General features: G+C 56.7%; 7 protein-coding genes across 7 annotated transcripts; 5 read left to right on the forward strand and 2 right to left on the reverse strand.

Annotated features, from left to right (window-relative positions):
• Positions 1 to 260: 260 nt before the first annotated feature.
• Positions 261 to 6,612, forward strand: MKK02DRAFT_29127 (uncharacterized protein; the record flags this gene model as incomplete). The annotated part of the gene is made up of 24 exons (XM_053087721.1): positions 261 to 601; positions 646 to 752; positions 794 to 857; positions 899 to 1,134; positions 1,175 to 1,962; positions 1,996 to 2,403; positions 2,447 to 2,740; positions 2,761 to 2,841; positions 2,885 to 3,255; positions 3,293 to 3,356; positions 3,413 to 3,490; positions 3,538 to 3,551; positions 3,596 to 3,728; positions 3,772 to 3,818; positions 3,854 to 3,929; positions 3,979 to 4,201; positions 4,246 to 4,264; positions 4,316 to 4,355; positions 4,401 to 4,576; positions 4,625 to 4,689; positions 4,734 to 4,759; positions 4,806 to 5,175; positions 5,228 to 5,356; positions 5,399 to 6,612. The coding sequence occupies 24 exons, from the start codon at positions 261 to 263 to the stop codon at positions 6,610 to 6,612; spliced, it is 5,364 nt and encodes a 1,787-aa protein (XP_052943034.1).
• Positions 6,613 to 6,729: 117 nt separating this feature from the next.
• Positions 6,730 to 7,826, reverse strand: MKK02DRAFT_18676 (ribonuclease T2 family protein; the record flags this gene model as incomplete). The annotated part of the gene is made up of 5 exons (XM_053085992.1): positions 6,730 to 6,906; positions 6,952 to 7,191; positions 7,233 to 7,434; positions 7,479 to 7,644; positions 7,670 to 7,826. 5 exons carry the CDS (start codon positions 7,824 to 7,826, stop codon positions 6,730 to 6,732), a joined length of 942 nt encoding a protein of 313 aa, XP_052943035.1.
• Positions 7,827 to 8,820: 994 nt separating this feature from the next.
• MKK02DRAFT_39237 (uncharacterized protein) lies at positions 8,821 to 10,798 on the forward strand (the record flags this gene model as incomplete). The annotated part of the gene is made up of 8 exons (XM_053090501.1): positions 8,821 to 8,967; positions 9,031 to 9,133; positions 9,193 to 9,246; positions 9,298 to 9,407; positions 9,454 to 9,667; positions 9,714 to 9,850; positions 9,901 to 9,969; positions 10,022 to 10,798. The coding sequence occupies 8 exons, from the start codon at positions 8,821 to 8,823 to the stop codon at positions 10,796 to 10,798; spliced, it is 1,611 nt and encodes a 536-aa protein (XP_052943036.1).
• Positions 10,799 to 11,262: 464 nt separating this feature from the next.
• On the forward strand, positions 11,263 to 12,501 carry MKK02DRAFT_29130 (uncharacterized protein; the record flags this gene model as incomplete). The annotated part of the gene is made up of 1 exon (XM_053087722.1): positions 11,263 to 12,501. The coding sequence occupies one exon, from the start codon at positions 11,263 to 11,265 to the stop codon at positions 12,499 to 12,501; it is 1,239 nt and encodes a 412-aa protein (XP_052943037.1).
• Positions 12,502 to 13,207: 706 nt separating this feature from the next.
• MKK02DRAFT_29131 (uncharacterized protein) lies at positions 13,208 to 14,530 on the forward strand (the record flags this gene model as incomplete). The annotated part of the gene is made up of 1 exon (XM_053087723.1): positions 13,208 to 14,530. One exon carries the CDS (start codon positions 13,208 to 13,210, stop codon positions 14,528 to 14,530), a length of 1,323 nt encoding a protein of 440 aa, XP_052943038.1.
• Positions 14,531 to 14,793: 263 nt separating this feature from the next.
• Positions 14,794 to 16,349, reverse strand: MKK02DRAFT_18456 (uncharacterized protein; the record flags this gene model as incomplete). Its single annotated transcript, XM_053085952.1, has 5 exons — positions 14,794 to 15,275; positions 15,320 to 15,786; positions 15,833 to 15,995; positions 16,050 to 16,254; positions 16,302 to 16,349. The coding sequence occupies 5 exons, from the start codon at positions 16,347 to 16,349 to the stop codon at positions 14,794 to 14,796; spliced, it is 1,365 nt and encodes a 454-aa protein (XP_052943039.1).
• A 321-nt stretch (positions 16,350 to 16,670) lies between these two features.
• On the forward strand, positions 16,671 to 17,149 carry MKK02DRAFT_18600 (Prefoldin subunit-domain-containing protein; the record flags this gene model as incomplete). The annotated part of the gene is made up of 2 exons (XM_053085977.1): positions 16,671 to 16,810; positions 16,855 to 17,149. The coding sequence occupies 2 exons, from the start codon at positions 16,671 to 16,673 to the stop codon at positions 17,147 to 17,149; spliced, it is 435 nt and encodes a 144-aa protein (XP_052943040.1).
• Between the last annotated feature and the right edge of the window lie 175 nt (positions 17,150 to 17,324).

Genomic DNA, 17,324 nt, shown 5'->3' on the forward strand with positions numbered 1-17,324 from the left:
CATTATCCCTTATATCATCTAGACGACATACTATCTACCTTCTATATATACATACCATACTGCCGGTACCTCTACAGCTAGCCAGCGGGGCCCAGGTCCTCAGATCCAGAGCTAGGCGGCCAGCTAACGGTGAAGAAAGGCACGGACTACGTGTTTCAGAATTTCCACCAGTCAAAAGTCAAAACAAACCAGCCGCGAGATCTTCTTCGTCTCATATCTATCTTGCAAGCTCTTGTCGAGCTCTTCAGCGCCCATTCAATATGGCGGCAGCCGCAAGCTCCCGTGCAGCTTTCACGTTCGGCTCAGATCAGCCATACGCGAATCTGTGGCAAGCCGGATCAGACGCTACCGGACGCGTCGAGGCGGTACCTTCGCGAGACTGGTCTGACCAGGGGGCGCCGGCAGTGATACCCGTTATGGGCCGTCCTACTGCGCCACTCCCAGCTCGGAGACGTCCTGCTGCGGCTCCATTGCTCGCTGGAATAGATGGTAGTATCGGTCTGGTATCCGTCATGCCGTCTTCGGCGGAAGCCCAGAGTATGCCTAGATTGGGAGAGATGGACGCATGTTTGGAGCAGAACGATGGTGGACTGCAGGCCATGTGAGCCGCTCAAATCGAAGCGTGAAGGGAAGACTGATCAGCAGGATCAACAAGCAGTTCCGGATGCTTCGCTTCGACTGTACAATGTCCCTTCGAGCAGCAATCTGGGCATGCGTTCGAGATCTACATAACGGGGATGGAGATACAAGGCGTAGGTCGGCGGAGAGCTATGCTAAACATGCTGATGACTAGTGGCACGTCTACTACGCGATGGAGGGGGAACATACACCCCGGACCTTGTTAGCTGCGATACCAGGTAGGATCATCGCGCATCAGCAAATCGAAGCTAACCCCCAGTCCCGTTCCGCTCATCTCAGATGTCCGCTTTACCAATGTCAAACTCCACTCAACGTACGGTCCAACGTTCTACGTCTCTGCTAGCGCTCCTCCTGGACCAGCACGAAGTCCGACTCAAGGGTCAAGATTCGCATTTTGGCGGTTCGGTAAACGGCTTCCGGCGGGCGGTATGGTGGCTATGGTCACGCATCGAGAAGGTATGCGGCCAGATGTGAGGATGGCGATGATCGCTACGGGTAGGTCTTTTAATGACATGGAATGATTGCTGATGGGCAGAGGTGACATTCCCCAGGAAAAGCGACCCTCGACCGACCGACCCCTCCGTTATCCACTTCTCGCTCTCCTTTCCTAAACCCACCGATACCGAATGGGCATTGAGACAAGTCGCGCTTCGGGACTCGACCTCTCCGCCCACCTGCTTCCTCCTCGAGAACCCCGTCCTCTACATCAGCTTTCAGCCCTTCCTGCAGAGCCTGCAGAGCACCGAGATGGTCAATCTCGACTCGTCTCTACTCCGCAATATCACTCTAGAGTCCACAGAGACCCGGCCGCCCGAGTACGCCAACCAGCCCAAGTTCGAGTGGGATCTCTCCCCCCTCATGCGCCTTGATTCGCCCGTCCGGGAACTGCGGATGCGGATCGACGATCGGAGCTCGGTCGAACGCGCCCGGCAGCATATGCACCGGTCGAGCATCATGGACCCATCGCAAGCGGACGCGATCATTTCTGCCTTGACGCAGGAGCTGGCTTTGCTCGAAGGACCTCCAGGTACGGGAAAGACGTACACCGGCGTCCAGCTCCTCCGGCTGTTCGTTCTCAATAATGTCGGACCGATTGTCATCATGGCCCAGACCAATCACGCCCTCGACAATATCCTTCGAGCACTTTATGATACCGAAGTCACAAAGGAGATCGTACGGCTCGGCGCGGGGTCGGAGGATCCAGTCCTCCAGAATTTGTCATTGCGCAAAAGGAGGATGAGGGGGAATAGAAATGGGAAGAAGCAGGACCCAACTGTCAAGGAGGCGGGAGTTGTGAAAGAAGCCATGGGAGAAATGGAGGATGTAAGTCGCTCGCTCGGAAAGGCTGACAGGCAGGAAATGAAGGCACTATCACATCAGATCATGGCTCATAACAAAGTCTCGGTCGAGCAAATCGAAAACACCCTATCTTCGAAGTATGGCATACACCACTTCCGCCTCAATATGCCGCCAAGCTATATCAAGGCGATGATGGATGATCTGGCGCTAGAGGATGGGTGGGCGAGAGTGGGGAAGGACGGCGAAGAGGCTGCGGCGATATCGACGTGGAGCTTCTGGGCCGATAGAGGGGATATCAGGCATGTGGGTAATCTGGCGGCGCAAGCGGAGGCGGGCGAAAAGGAGGCGGATGATCTGGCTGGCGCGTTGGCGGGTTTGGGCGTGCAGGAAAGTGCAGCGGATAGAGGGGCAGATGCGAGCCAAGACGCATGGGCCGGACTGTTTCAGAAGGGCTCGTGGGACCCAGTAGGTCTCTCAGTGATATTTTGGGGAAAGGCGCTGATATCAGGTCGTGTCTACTTGGACCAAAGCGCTCAGCGATAGAGCCCTCTTCTTGTCTCACTTCAAGCTCTCGGAACTTCCTACTTTTCCCATCAGCAACAGGCCGCTTGAAGAGCTTCGATCCGACCCAGACATATGGTTTTACTCGCTGTCGGAACGACGGACCTTTCGCCGGCACCTGGAGGAGAAGACGAGGTTCACGCTGCAGGCGATGAATGAGCTGCGGTACAATCAGCTGGTGACGGAGTACGCGGCAAAGCGGGCGCAATTCGAAGAGCTGCAGAGAAAGGTTTGTTTTAGAGTGAGTGAAGCTGATAGTAGATACAAGCCTCTGCGATGCAGGGTGTCAAGATCGTTGGATGTACCACCAACGGCGCGGCTAGGCTGAAGGAGATCATCCAGGTGAGTAGAAGTAACGATCTTATGGATCAAGCTCATCTTGCAGACGCTCTCCCCCAAAGTGCTCGTCGTCGAAGAAGCAGGCCAAGCTCTCGAAGCTCACATCCTCGCTGCCCTCTCTCCCTCAATCCAGCACCTCATCCAAATCGGCGATCCCCAGCAGCTGCGGTGCATCACCAACTGCCACAAGCTCTCGGTCGAGTCCAATATCGGCTCTACACACTACCGGCTCAACGAGAGCATGATGGAGCGGCTTTCGTCGGCGGGCTACCCCATGGCGCAGCTCAAGACTCAGCGTCGGATGCGACCGCAGATCTCGGCATTGATCAGAGCGCAGCTGTACCCCGAATTGAAGGATCATGAGCGGGTGCTGAAGTACCCAGCGGTCCAAGGAGCGACGAAGAATGTCTACTTTCTGTGAGTAAACATCCAGAGATTTGAGCTGATCCGGAAGGGATCACCGCCATAAGGAGACGGCAGAGGGGGAAGGCGGTCAGAAGAAGTCAAATCCGTGGGAGGTAAGCGCTAAACTAAGCCTGATCAACACACAAGACATTGAGCTGACCTATTGAAGGCATCAATGGCCGCGGAGCTCGCTCTGTACTTTGCGAAACAGGGCTGTTATCCGGAAGAAAAGGGAGTCGTCATTCAGGTAAGCTAGTCGCTGAGATTCTTTGGTGACCAGTAGCTGATGCCCAGTGTGCATATGCCGGGTGAGCTGGGTGGGCGATGGTGCAGGATGTGACTGACCTATCAGCCAAGTCCTCGAGGTCAAGCGATGCCTTGAGGGTCGAGCCAAGATCAAAACGGGTGATAGAGAGAAACAGACTCTCGCTCGGAATGGCACTACCGCAGATATCTTTAGCGAGACCACTGGTCCATCTCTGACCGTAAGTGTCCTGTCATACCTACACGGTTCAAGCTAATCTTCAGGTCATGGTGAGAACGATAGACAGCTTCCAAGGGGAGGAAGCGGACGTGTAAGCTTATTGCGGTGATCATCGCTGATTCTTAGTATCATTCTGTCTTTAGTTCGGAACGCTGGAGATGTAGACGGGGACGAGGCTGCTCATTCCATTGGATTCCTCAAGGTATGTGTGCTCCCCTCTCACGCTACCGGAGCGACAAGCTGACCTGCAGACGAATAACAGAATCAACGTCGCCGTATCCCGCGCCAAACATGGTCTCTTCATGCTCGGTCATGCTCCTCAGCTGGCTTCGCAGAGCTCATTCTGGAAGGACACGGTGGATCAGCTCCTCGCCGACAACTGCGTAGGCGGATCGCTGCCTCTGGGTTGCGCGGTTCATGGGTCCGAGCAGGCTATCACAGATGTTGGCGATTTCAAGAAGTATGCGCCGAGCGGTGAGCATTTCCCCTACCTGCAAGGGTGGTAGCTGACGAAGCAGGAGGATGTACTTTGAAGTGGTGAGCTAGGTCTGGCGGTCTACATATTGACCAAGAAGCTGACATCATCAGCGGTACCGCGTTGTCCTGCGGGCATTCCTGCCCTGAGAAGGTTGGCTCATCACTTCTCCCTGACAGAAGGGTAGCTGACGAGCAGTGTCACCCAGCCGACCGGCAGCATGTCAAGACTCTCTGCGCTCAGCCATGCAATCGGCCCCGCGACTGCGAGCATACCTGCGAAAAGCGGTGCTGTGATTCGTGCGGGCTATGCGAGGAGGTTGTCGGGACTCATGTGATGGATTGCGAGTATGAGCATGTCGTTGACGTCAAATGGTATGTCTCTATTGCTAGTAAATGTCAGCGTACGGGCTGATATCGTAGCTACCAGCGGAATGACCTCGATAAGATCAAGTGCCCAATGATGGTTCCTGTAACCGGTCAATCATGTAAGCATCCTCTCAGAATTCTAGATTCGGGCTGACAATCTCAGGCGAGCACATCAACCATATCCCATGCGTAAGTTCTCTCGACCCTCATTTAGTGCTTCTGGCTGACATATCAGGGATCTGTAAAGGCACTCGGACCCTGCGACCAGGTCTGCGGCCTGCAACTCGAATGCTGCGGCGCCAATTGCACAGAAAAATGCCTTACCTGCCAGCGCCTCAGCCGTCCTGCCATCGACGGTAATGCCATGCTCGAGCTCGGCATCGTCACTCCCGCGCCCGAAGCGATCGATCGAACGGTCCACGCCAAGCATCAGTGTCGGCGCAAAGGGGACAATTGCGGGCACCGCTGCGATACGGTGTGCAAACCTGACCATTGCCATAGCAGAAAGTGCGATGCCGAGAACATTGCAGAATTGGATGGCGATTGCGATACCCAAGGGGCAGTCACATCGTGTAGCTGGCCTGGCGTGGTCGACGGGAAGCTATGTAAGTCTTCGGTCAACAGGAGGGGTAGGCAATGAGTATCGCTGATAGACAGGCACCGAGCCATGCGAGCGGGTCTGTCCGCATCAGAAATGCTCGCTCCCGTGCTACATGCCTTGCAAGATCAAGTCATGCGATCGAGCTTGCCCTAAGCTGTTGGATTGCGGCCATCCTTGCCCATCTGGTACGCTCTCCTCCCTCACAAGCAGACATAGCTGACTGCCAGTCTGCTCAGAATCGTGCGCCTCTCAATCCTGCTCGATCTGTCTTTATCCCCTCCGAATCCTCACTGCTCAAGGCATCATATCGGTCACCCACCAAACGCGGCGGCAACTACAACGACGCATTGTCACCCATGATTGCGGGATGGCGATCGATATCCCCTTTCTCGACACGGTCACTGCCGCACGCGCTACGCTGAATTTACCACCTGCCTGCCCATCATGCGGCAAAGGTCTCACGACGCCTCGGTACTTTACGCACCGGAAACAAGCTGTTTTCGCGCATTTCGAGCGACACGTTCTTGCAGATCTGCGGGATCGCGCCAATGTCCTAGGCCAGAATCCCGGCGGCTCCTCACTATCTACCTCGTCTGTCGATAACGAGATCGCCACGAACCTCGGCGACGTCATCCTCCCTCCTCCTGGCCGTCTACCCAAACAGCGGGCGATCAATGATATCCTCTCGCTCCCATCGGATCTCGCGACAGCTCAGCCAGTCACGGCGGACATGCTCGAAGATATTCTCAATGACGTCTTCTGCTTTTCGAGCGAGCTTGAAGGGGCTTGGGTCCAGGTGACAGAGCTCCTCGCAGACGAGTATGCCCGCATCGAGCCCCTCTGCTCGCCGCCCATCCACACGGCTGCTACACGCCCATACCGTATGGCGGCCATCCTGAGCAGCATCGGCTCTCGGCTCGTCCTCGCTTTCTATGCTCAACGGTTCGTCATTGCTCTTCAAGACAGGGGTAGTCGGGACCCGGCGATTCGGATCAATGCGAACTATGCGGCCCATCTCTTCGACATCCTGATGTGGACATTCTTGAGGAGCTGCGATCGAGATCTCAAGATCGCGGTGGATTACTCGGAGTGTCCGGGAACGTCGAGGGCAGCGATAGCGGGTTACAGGATTGTGCTATCGCAGCAGACTACCCTCGCGATCGTGGGCGGACGAGGAGGAAGGGTCGGAGCGGAGTTGGACCGGATGCTTGCCAAGGCGGAGGGAGCGACGAAGGAAAGCCTAGAGCATTTGAAGGACGATCTAGCGGGTTCTGCGGAAGGGGAGAAGGCGGATAAGGCGTTGCAGAAGATACAGGCGGGATGGAGGCAGATCCGAGCAGCGGAGAAGGCGGGAAGAGTGTACGATGCGGGGAAGGGGATGAAGGCTGGGCTGGAACTCGCGGCAGGAATAGCGCTGGGTCTGGTAGATAGGGGGATCTGAAGGATGCAGAGCGACCCCTCTCGCCAAGACCAGATCATCCTTGCATACCCAAATTATACTTACTGCCCTACTGCCTTGAAAAGACATCTATTTTACTGCTAACTTCTGTCGCTCGCTTTACGCCTCCGATCCGTTCGACCGGGTGTAGTACCAGATCGGGGCGGTGGTGTTGCAGTTGGACTTGGGTGTGGAGACGTTGACGGGCTTGAAGATGGCCTCCTGGGGTCTGCCCAGGGTGTGGGTGTAGTACCACAGCTCAGAGAGGGTCTGGCGGGTAGGGCCGGAGCATCCGACCTAAATATTCAGCTTAGTCCATCAGACCACCATGGAGATACACACGTAGGGTAGGGCACCCGAGGCCTTGGTCAACGTAGACTCGAACGCGGTGAGGTTGTACGAGGTGGTGTTGGACGGGGTGATCCCGGCGTTCTTGAGCCAGGTGTACGTCGGGTACTGGAGTTCGGAAGCGACGACGGCCTCAATATAGTCGACGAGGGAAGACTCGGTCGCGTTGACGACTTCGGAACCGTAGCAATTGTTGGTGCCGTTGTTTCCGACGTCAAAGGTGGAGAAGCAGGTCTGGGGGTCAGCACAGAATAGGGCAAGATAGGAGGACTCACGGCGTGCTTGGAGAACTCGTGCTGCCAAAGGTCATAGTCCTCGTAGTCCCGATTCTTCCAGTACTTGTTGATGAACGCGAGCAGGTCGTACCGGGCTACCTTCTTCAAGAGGGGAGTGACAATGTCGCCGCCCTTCCACACCGGGACGATGGTGCCGTTGGGCAGCCCGGTGGTGGTATTGGGCGAAGGACGGGGGTCGTACCTAAGAGTCAGCTTCGGACATGGCTACTGAAGTGCTCAACTTACTGCCGTCCAAGGTCACAGTACTGGCCGTACGTGCCATCGCACCTGTCGGGCCAGAGACCGTGAATCGTCCAGCTCTCCTTGGGGAGGACGGACCCCTGCTTCTCGAGACCGGTGTACGTCTGCCAGAACTGGGAGTCAGCGAAAATCATGGTAGATGAGGAGAGGACTTGCCTGGGTGACGAGCACAAGACCCTCAGTAGGAGTGCAGCACGTGTCGTACGTCTTCAGCGTGGAGTTGCTGAGCTCGCAAGAGTAATACCGCGGGAGCGCGGCACAGGTGTGGTTGTCGCTCTTCCAGGCCGAGGCGAGGAGAGGAAGCAGAGCGATGAGGGGGATGAAGCTGAGCATTGTGCGATGATGAGGGATTTTCCGAGATTGAGATTGTCAGTAGGAAGTGGGGGAGAGGATGGGAGAGGGTCTCCCATATAAAGCCCTTGCCCTTCGGTCCACCATCCCGACCCGGCGAATTAGCGCAGCCTTCGTGCCTGTCTATCATGCTTCTTGGACGAACGTGCCGGGATTCGAGCTAGTTGATTAGCTTGTTGGACAAGCATAAAGTAGTCCGAGGAGCGACAGGAAAGGTGAAGAGGGAGCACCTCGTGGGTCCCCGATCGAGCAGGGCGAGAAGGTGAAGTGGAGGCTGCACGTGCGCAATTGTTCTCCTAGTCTTCTTCTCTCGCAGAACGTTGCAGATGCCTCAAGAGCTGTATCGACGTTGATGAGGGATTCCCCTCTCCTAAGAGCTGCTCGTGGGCCGCAGCGTATGATCATGAGCGCTGCCTGGCCGATGCAGAACGTGGGGAAAGTTTCCAGTGGCGACAGCCGGAAGCCGACCGTTCATACGGAGTCTTTTCGGACTCAGCTTGAGTCACTCGGCTTTCATGGTGAAGAGTTGCAGCAAGGGAGTTAAGGTCAGGACTCGGGTTACTCTGACCTCCAACGATGGAGTACGGACTCGGGTTACTCTGACCTCCAACGATGGAGTACGACTTCAACAGCTTGATGCTTGAGGTGGCTCCGGTGGCTGTAACTCTATACTGGACCTTCCCCGCGCGGGAGCAACCATTACCCCGCAACTTGCACATTCCTCAAAAGCCAACCCTCCTTTGACCCCTTGTGTTTCACTCAACTCCTCCCTTCCATCTGAACTATGGACCCTCTATCCTTCTCATTCTCACCTCCATCATCAGAGCCATCCCTACTACAGTCTCCAAGCGCTTACGAACGCGCGCCGCTTCCACTGCGATCGCCGCCATCGTCCGCAAGCAGCTCGCGTCCGGCTCTTCCCGCGCCGTCGTCGTCATCAACCTTTCGCGAACCCAAGATCTTTGGCTCGCCAGGTATGGCCCTCGCTGATCCGTCAGCCCAGTATGGGTCGCCAGACGGTGGAAAGGGCAAGGGGAAGGAGGAGCAGAGGTCGTATCTGAGGGTCAGGATAACGGGACTGGAGAGAAATAGGAAGGATTTATTGATCCGCTTTGATGCTTCGGTAAGTCCCCCCGGACGTGAAGGCTGGAGCAGACATCTGAATAGACTGAACTGACTGCTTCAGACCAATCTGCCTAATTTCCGGACTGGCATGTACCGCAATATGCAGCGGAGCTATGTCGAATTCCAGAAGTTTGCTGAGCAGGCGCAATTGACCTCCCCACAAAGTCAGTCCGGCGCGTCAACGGATTCCGCTTTACAGGTGGCTCAGTAGCTGATATAGTAGCCATCATACCAGCTCTTCCTCTCGCATCGACCTCAGCTACGACTGATGAAGAGGGTTGGTCGCACCGTGCAGCTAACACTCATAGGACAGTCAGCTGACAGCCAGATGATAGGCTTGTTCGGATAGCGCTGCAGCGGTGGCTGACGCGGATCTGTGACGATCCTGCATTGATGCAAGATGAGGAGCTGCGAAGCTTCATCGAGTCGGATTTCGGAGTGAGCTCGCTTCTCGCAGAAGATCGCCTCCAAGCTGACACGGCAGTATTCTCCGACTCCGCCGATTACCGCTCGTCGCTCTACCTCAGCAGCTTCTGCCGTCCCGCTCGCATTTACTGCGGCCATCTCCAAAGTCGTCAGAAGGGGACCACTTGACGAGGATGACGAGCTGGCTTCAGCAAGAGGAGCGCTGGATAAACTGGAAACGACATGGGGCGGTGCGGCTGCAGCAATCAATAATCTTGGAAAGGCTCGACGAGGTGATCCGGACGACATCGAGTTACCAGTCAGAAGCTGATGTCCTAGCGCACGCTCTCGCAAATCAAGAGGTCGGAGCGAAGCTCATCAACCTTTCGACGGTGGAGAGCGATTACAATCTGGCGGCGGCGGAAAGAAAAGCTGGAAGAGCGCTGGAGGTTGTGGCCGGTGTAGCAGGAGCTCAGGTATGTTGAGGACATCTATACACTGATGGCCGAGTGGCTGATCGAAACAGACTGCCAGCGAGAACATCGTGCTCAGCGACTCGCTTGGATATCAGGCTCTTAATGCTCGAGCTGCCAAGGTGAGTCGTCACGGTCTCTACGGCGCGAATCGATTGGCAGCTGACACTGCAGGACGCTCTTCTTCAGCGGACCCAGCTCCTCGAGGACGCCCAGACCTCGTCCAAAAGCAGCATCACCAAACGGCGCAACGTCGAGCGGCTGAAAGGTTCTTCTCGCATCGACCCCGCCAAAGTCGATGATGCCATCGGCGAGATGGAGGATGCCGAGGCGCTCGAGCAGCAGCTCACACGCCAGCTCGCAGCTATCTCTACCAACCTCCACCTATCCCTCCGGCAGCACTCGCGGAATGCCCATGAGGACGTCGCGCTGGCTCTGCTGGAGAATGCGCGGCTGACCGTGGGGTTCCATAAGCACATTCTGAAGGAGCTGGAGGCGGTTCGGCCGGATCTGGCGAAGGTGTCGGGAAGCGCAGAGGCGGCTGTCGGTGTAAGAGGGACTCCAGCTGGTGCAGCTGTGCGGAACTCGGCGGCCTCTAGCGGAATGTCGGCATCAATCAGTCAGCCACATATGACTCCGTCGAGACCGTACGATTCTCCCTCGGCCCCAGCAGTGCGACAACCACAGCAACACGTCTCCCCTCCACCTCCAACAATGGGTACAAGCCAATCCATGTTCCTTCCCCCTCCTCAGTCCGGCTCATCGTTCCGCCCTCCACCACCAAATCAGCCGCAGCGACAAGAAGCGACACCGGATCCGCTCGGCGGGCAGATGGCGCAGAGTATGGTGTTGCCACCGGGACATAGACCAGGGGCGGCGCAGGGAGGAAGGAATCAGGGTCGGAGGCTGGATGAGCGGCAGGCTGCCAAGCTGCTCTCCGGAGGCTTCTGATAATCCCGGTCGCTCAACGCTTGTATCCAATCTGCACAACTTTTCATAGGGATAGTACTGATTACACTCATAAGCTTCTGGCCCGGGAGACTGAAGATGAGAACGTCTGACATTGCCGCGAGTCGAGGCAGTGAGTGGTGCCACGTCATCCGGCGGGAATGGGCGAGTGACACAAGGGATGATCTTTGCACGTCTGGACAAGACGTCACGCACCAGACACGCTGAAAGGATATACCTTCAGTGCTGTCCCTGGACACTTCTCATCACCCCTCTTGTCCTGACAATACACTCTTTGTCCGATTTGCCACTTCAGAACATCCACCGTTCCTGCACGAAGACTTCTGATCATGGCAACCTCCAGCAGAGTACTGGGCAAGCAGCAAGTCGTCCTGCTGACCGTAATAGCTCAAGGCTGATCGTGCAGCCAGACAATAGGTGGGTTGGACGATGCGATCGCAGCGTCCATGACCATCAATGCAGCCATCACCCGCTCACGCGTCAACGACCTCCTTGTGGCGCCGTCCAACCTGTTGGCCAACTGGGGCTCGACCAAAAGGGAGTCCGCGATCAAGCAAAAGGAGAGCTTGCTTTTCAGTCGGCTGACCCCTATGCTTTTTGAGCGGATCGCCTCTCTACTCGGATACGAGGATACTGTCGCGCTCGGTCTGACCTGTCAGACAGCAGCTGAGCTGACTCGACCGAGGTACCGCGAGCACGCCCACCATTATCATCACTCCGACTATCCGGAAGAGGGCGGGATGGAACTGCTCGGTACTGAGTATGCCGTCGACGAACATGGGCGGAGGAAGTTCAGCAACCCAATACACGCCGTGCGCGTACTCGACTACGTTCTGCACCTCCCAGGCGAGTCAGCCGATGCAGACGCTGCCAGCAAATGGGTCCATGGAGGGGAAGTGTCTCGACCCCGTTCTGGGGACATGAGACGGGCTGGGGCGTGGATCTCGAATTGCTTGAGCCTGGCTCGAGTCAATATTGTCGTTGACCAGGACGGTGGGGCTCCAACGGAAACGCAAACGTCTACCCCACGCGAGCGGCCTGGCCTTGGCATGCTTGAGCGGCTCACTAACCATCGAACGATGGCGTCGGTCACAGCGACATGGGATGGCTCCGGGTTTAAAGCGTTCTTGCCCTCATACGAGCCAATTCGAGGTCCGTCGTCCATGACATGGCCGCCGGGGCTGAGAAGAGCCGGGACGCGGTGTAGGACATTGTGGCTCGAGGAATGCAGTGGGGCACGCCTCCATGACATCTCCCGGGATCAGATGCCCATTGCCATCAGAGGCGGCGGCACAGACGATGTGGTGACATGGTTCAATCGCAAAGACGACATCAGCTTTCGATACGCCAAATCATCTCTCGATCCGTCGGAGGTGTTGGACGTCGTCGTCAAGAATCTCGCCATACAGACTGTGTACGTCAACAAGCACGACAGCATCCACACTGCCGTTCTCTGTCCGCTGAAACGGGAAGATTTCGGACTCGATCCGCTTATGACAGACGACGAGGTGAATGCCTCGGTCCACACGCGCGTCCTCGATGAGATCAAGGAGCAGAAAATGACATCGAAGCCCGTGCTGCTGGGCGTCACAACCGATGAAGGATCACTGATCTCGAGATTACGCAGGCATCGAGCGGCCGAGGAGATCCTGGAGATCTCGACGATCGCTGCGCTGGCGGAGTAGTGACTGCCTTCACTTGCTACTGTAGGCGCATTTCGAGCAAACGTGGTGCGGGTGTGGAGCTCTGACCGATATGTACACCCCTGCTTCGAGGTGATCATACGTTTGAACCTGATATCGCCGTTCTATGAAGCGGCTGCTGAGGATGCTATAGGCCAGATCAGGCGGCTCATTGGCACACGTACCCTGAGCCCAGCTGTGACCGGTAGCGTTGACACTTTGCTGTGCGCGGGGCGGGATCAGGCTAACAGGCAGGATAACCAATCTTCTAGGCAATATCGATCGCCTCACAAGGTTGACCGAGCTGCTGTGCCCCACTCTGAGAGCTCGGGTAACCTGGCTAGAGGGAGACGAGGGTGAAAGGAGCCTCAGAGTGTGACGTGTATGAGGGACTGACATTGCTGATAACGATTCTTCGGTGCAGGCGGGGGTGGGGGACCTCACCTCATGAAAGGGTGCACAGGAGAGCGGGAATGACCACAATAGGCCAATTGTATCAGCCCCCTGGTGGTGCTGCACAACTGAAAGGAGGGAAGGCAGTGCGGTGCGATTCTTGCCTGACATGTGTGGTCACGGCCACGCCGCCTCAGCTTTGACTGGCATCCCCCTTTTGCCTTTTGCATACTCAAGTCTCTTATATCACTCATCCGTAACTCATACGACTAAGTCCAAGCTTGTCTTCCGAAACAGTTCACCCAAACCTCACATCATGTCCGAAGCCTCTTCAGCTGGCGAAAGGTCCACGCAAATCCTTTTGCCCTCGCCACCCAAGCCGTCTGCACGGCAATGGACCCTGCCGAGTACATATAATGCAAACGCACAGAGTGGCAGTCGTCTGCTCTCACTGCCAGCTGAGCTCGGGCATCACATCCTGTCTTATGTTCCGCCCTCGTCGGTTCTCAAGCTGGCTCTCGCCGGCCGCAAGGCAGCAGACCTGGTGTACGGACTCTCTCCTACCGTGACTGACAAGTGGCGTCGGCAGGACTATCGCTCAGATGATCCGGACGCAAAGACGTGTCTGATCCGGTCCGGCAAGATCGACGCAGAACTCAAGTCGTCGGGCGATGACACGATGGGTCCATGCCAGGTGTATCATTACACCTTTCGGCCGCCTCAACCCTGCGGCTGCGGCAAGACGACAGGCTGCGATGATTGTGCGAAGGATGAGACGGGCGAAGCATGGGTCAATGAGGGTCAATTATCTGCCGAACTCCCCATCATCCGCGAAGACTGGATGCTATCGGCTCCGAAACTTCACACTCTCATTGTGACGATCGCTCACCACCGCGACACCGTCCTGCCCCATACAGGGGAACCATCGCTGGAATTCGGTCTCAAGGCCCTGACAACCATCACCGACGCGCTTCACCAGTCGGCGTCCACCGAGCAACAGGGGATATTGCCTCTCTTGATCATCGAGTCTGACGGGCACGCACTTACGGATTTCGGACCGACACTTGCTCCTGTGTGTGAGGCACGCGTGATCATTGAGAATGGCGGATTCTATCTCGTCCCCAGGGTGGATACGATGGTCCACGTAGAGCGTCCAGGGGGAAAGCTCCAGGATACCTCCTCCATCCCGATGGAACCCACGCTCCTTCCACTGATGGTGACATTCGGCCGTGGTGTCAAGACCCTTGTGACAGTCTTTGATACGCTTGGTCACCCGACTTTCCCGTACGACCAGTCGGACACGGATGTTGATCCCTCTCAGCACTTTGACTCACTGGTAAGGGGTACAGCCCGCAATACCTGCATGGCGAATGATTGCAGAATTCGACACATTATGCTCGGAGCCGGCAAATTCGACCGAAAGGCATTCGATCTCGATCCTTCATGGTCAGATGACGAGGTCGCTGCGCACTTCGAAGAAAGGGTGCTTGCGGAAATGTCTCAACTTCACCCCAGCCGGCGTTCCGAGCTCAGCGTCATAGCGGCAGGACTGGAGGGCCGCATGCCGTGGCATACCGACGAAGAGTGGTCTCAGATCGAGTCTCGCCGCGCGGCGCGGGAGAACACTCATTGTGATTGATCTCGTTTGGGCTGTCGGACGTTCAGCGTGTGATACTTGTGAAAGCGGCAGAGTTCGTGGAAGCGTATACCGTACAGTCAGCATTCGAGTATGGTGGTTCTGGGTTGTTGTCAGTGACGCCATGCATCAGGCTCTTGCCCGTCGTGCGCATGCGTGAGGGGTGTTCGTCAGCTGCATCAGCACACGTCAGCCCCCAGCATCATTCGCAAAGTCCCAATACATCCCCCTTGTAGCGAGATCCAACATCTATCCACCCTCTTTTCTCACGCAGCCACCTCCTCCCTATCCCTCCCCTGCTGCTGCTGCTGCCCCTGTCCCTGCCCCTGCTGTCCCTCCTGCCTTCCCCCCCTGCGCTCATCCGGCATATACCGTCTCTGCGTCTCTGGGCCCCTCCTCGCAATCTCTTCCGCCTCGCGTACCGCCTCCCTCGCACCGCTGACCGCAACCTTCCACTCCCCCAACCGCTTCTCCAGCAATTCCCACTGACTCTTCCCAAACGCCCTGTCTGCCGCTGACGAGACACTGATGATCCGGACCGTCTGGGCCGGCTGCGAGATGCGCGCGCTGATGAGGCCGGTCCGGATCGCGTCGAATACCCAGGCCTCGACGTCGGACGAGGGGATGGAGAGGGCCGAGGAGATGTCGGTGTATGATAAGGAGCGGGTGGGGGCTGTGGAGCAGATATGGGCGAGTGAGAGGAGACGGAGTTTACGGAGGATGATTTCGGGGGTGAATTGGGGTACGCCTGATTATTAGCGAAAGATCAAACCTGTAAATAGTGAGACTCACCCCTTGCTTGGATCCAAGCGGATTGTTGGCCGACCCACTCCTCTCCCTTCTTGACAGCCTTGACGGCGTCTTCTTCCCCCAAGAGGCCCACCAGTTCCTTTGCTTCCCCGCTGAGCCCCGAGCTCGCCGAAAGCCCATCGACATTGAACCGCTTCTCGTCCAAAACAGCCACGACCGCCGCCTTGTCCGCCACCTCCCCTTTGCTCTCATACCGCAATGCCAAGAGAAGGATATCGTACGCTGTAGAATAGTTGGATGTGGACCGGTAAATGTCCGCGGCGGAGACGAGGAATGCGGATTTTTCAGAGGCAGAAAGGGACCATTCGTCCGTCGCTGCCGACAGCTGGGAGGGGGTGAGGGGGAGAGCGGAGAGGTCGGTGAATTTTGAAAGGGCGGTGAGGAGGGTGAGGAGCGTTGGGGCCCGGAGAGCCGACGAGGGGGGAAGGGAGTTGTACGTGTTGTTCAATCTGGATGTCAGCTGAGTCGGAGCGTAAAGCACCGAGGAGAGTTTACATCCTGGCGGCGACTTCCAAGCGGGTGATCCGTCCAGATTGACCATGCACCTCCACACCCTTCTTCAGACCCTCAAGGACGGTCCGAATGACCTGCTCGTATTCTTCCCCCGAGAACGTCGTCGAAAGGACGTATTGTAATAACAAGTGCGAGCTCTCGACGTCTACCGGTCAGCTTGGGACAGCACGTTATACGCCGTGGCCAATGCTGGACTCACCCGACTCCTTCTGCCCCTCGAGCGCACCTCCAACCTCCCCAACCTTGGTCGCTATCCCCCTAATCACCTCCTTTCGCTTACTCTCCTCCACTTCTTCTCCTTCCTCCCCCAGCTGCGCCTCATACCCAGCCACAAACTCCTTGGACGCCGCTGCGTCCCCTGATGTAGGCATGCATCGCGAAAGATGGGTCGCGAGTTCCGTCACCTGTCCATCAGCTTGGCTCCTGGGTTCCTCCGGAAGAGGTAGCTGACCTGAGCGCGGAATGGGAGCTCTGGGGCGATAGCTATGCAGTCTGCCATTGTGCTTTGCTTTGCGTGGCGGGGATGTATGTGCTGAGTGTGGCCTGTATGTTGGCCTTTTGAGTACGGGCTGTAGTGTATAGGTAGAGAAGGAGGCTGGAGTGAACAAAACGACAGAGGCAAACGCGCCACACCGTCCAAAAATCCTGTATCGCCGGTCAATCCCGCGAGGTATGGCGGACATCGCCGCTAGGCCTCCCAAAGGATTTATCCGAGCTTCGGAGCCCCGCAAGGGTTTAGCCGGACCCATCAACTGAACTTTGGCTCTCTCGAAGCTAACTACAGCTGAGCGTTGATCCTACCACTCAATCAGCAGCCACCATGCCGCCCAAAGCCACACCCTCAGCGTCGGCCAAGCTCACCCCGGACCAAGTCCCAGCTATGTTTCAGCGATATCGCACCGACCTACAAAACTTGGCTCAGAAAATAGGAGAGCTCGAGTCGGAGATGGAGGAGCACGCGTTTGTTCCCTTCCCAACCCGTCAAGGTATGGGCTGATATCTAGGCTGGTTCTGTCGACATTAAAACCTTTGCTGGAAACAGAACCCACCCGGACGTGTTATCGACAAATAGGAGGCACACTCGTCCAGCTTACAGTCAAGGATGTGGTCCCTACCCTCGAGACGAACTATAGTGGGATCAAGGAGGTGTTGGATGGGTTGGTTAGAAGTTATAAGGGCAAAGAGGACGAGTTCGGGGTGTTTCAGAAGGAACATGGGATTCAGGTTAGTTTGGGCTTCAGAGGGGTGGGCAGTAGGGTGAAAGAGGGGCAGAGGGAAGAGGGCAAGAGACGAGGCTGATTCGCGTAGATTGGCTCAAATCCGGCTCAAGGGTCAAGATGAGGCGCACCTGCCAGCGACGCCAGGGAAACAGGAAAGAAGTAGACATGGACATGCACATAACGACCTACTAACGAGCAGAAGACTATCTCGCCTCCAAGCTTCATCCGGGTTTCCCGGCGCTGAGCACTGAGCA

This window comes from Dioszegia hungarica (assembly GCF_025882075.1).
Source record: "Dioszegia hungarica strain PDD-24b-2 chromosome Unknown MKK02contig_19, whole genome shotgun sequence".
Lineage (NCBI taxonomy): Eukaryota > Fungi > Basidiomycota > Tremellomycetes > Tremellales > Bulleribasidiaceae > Dioszegia > Dioszegia hungarica.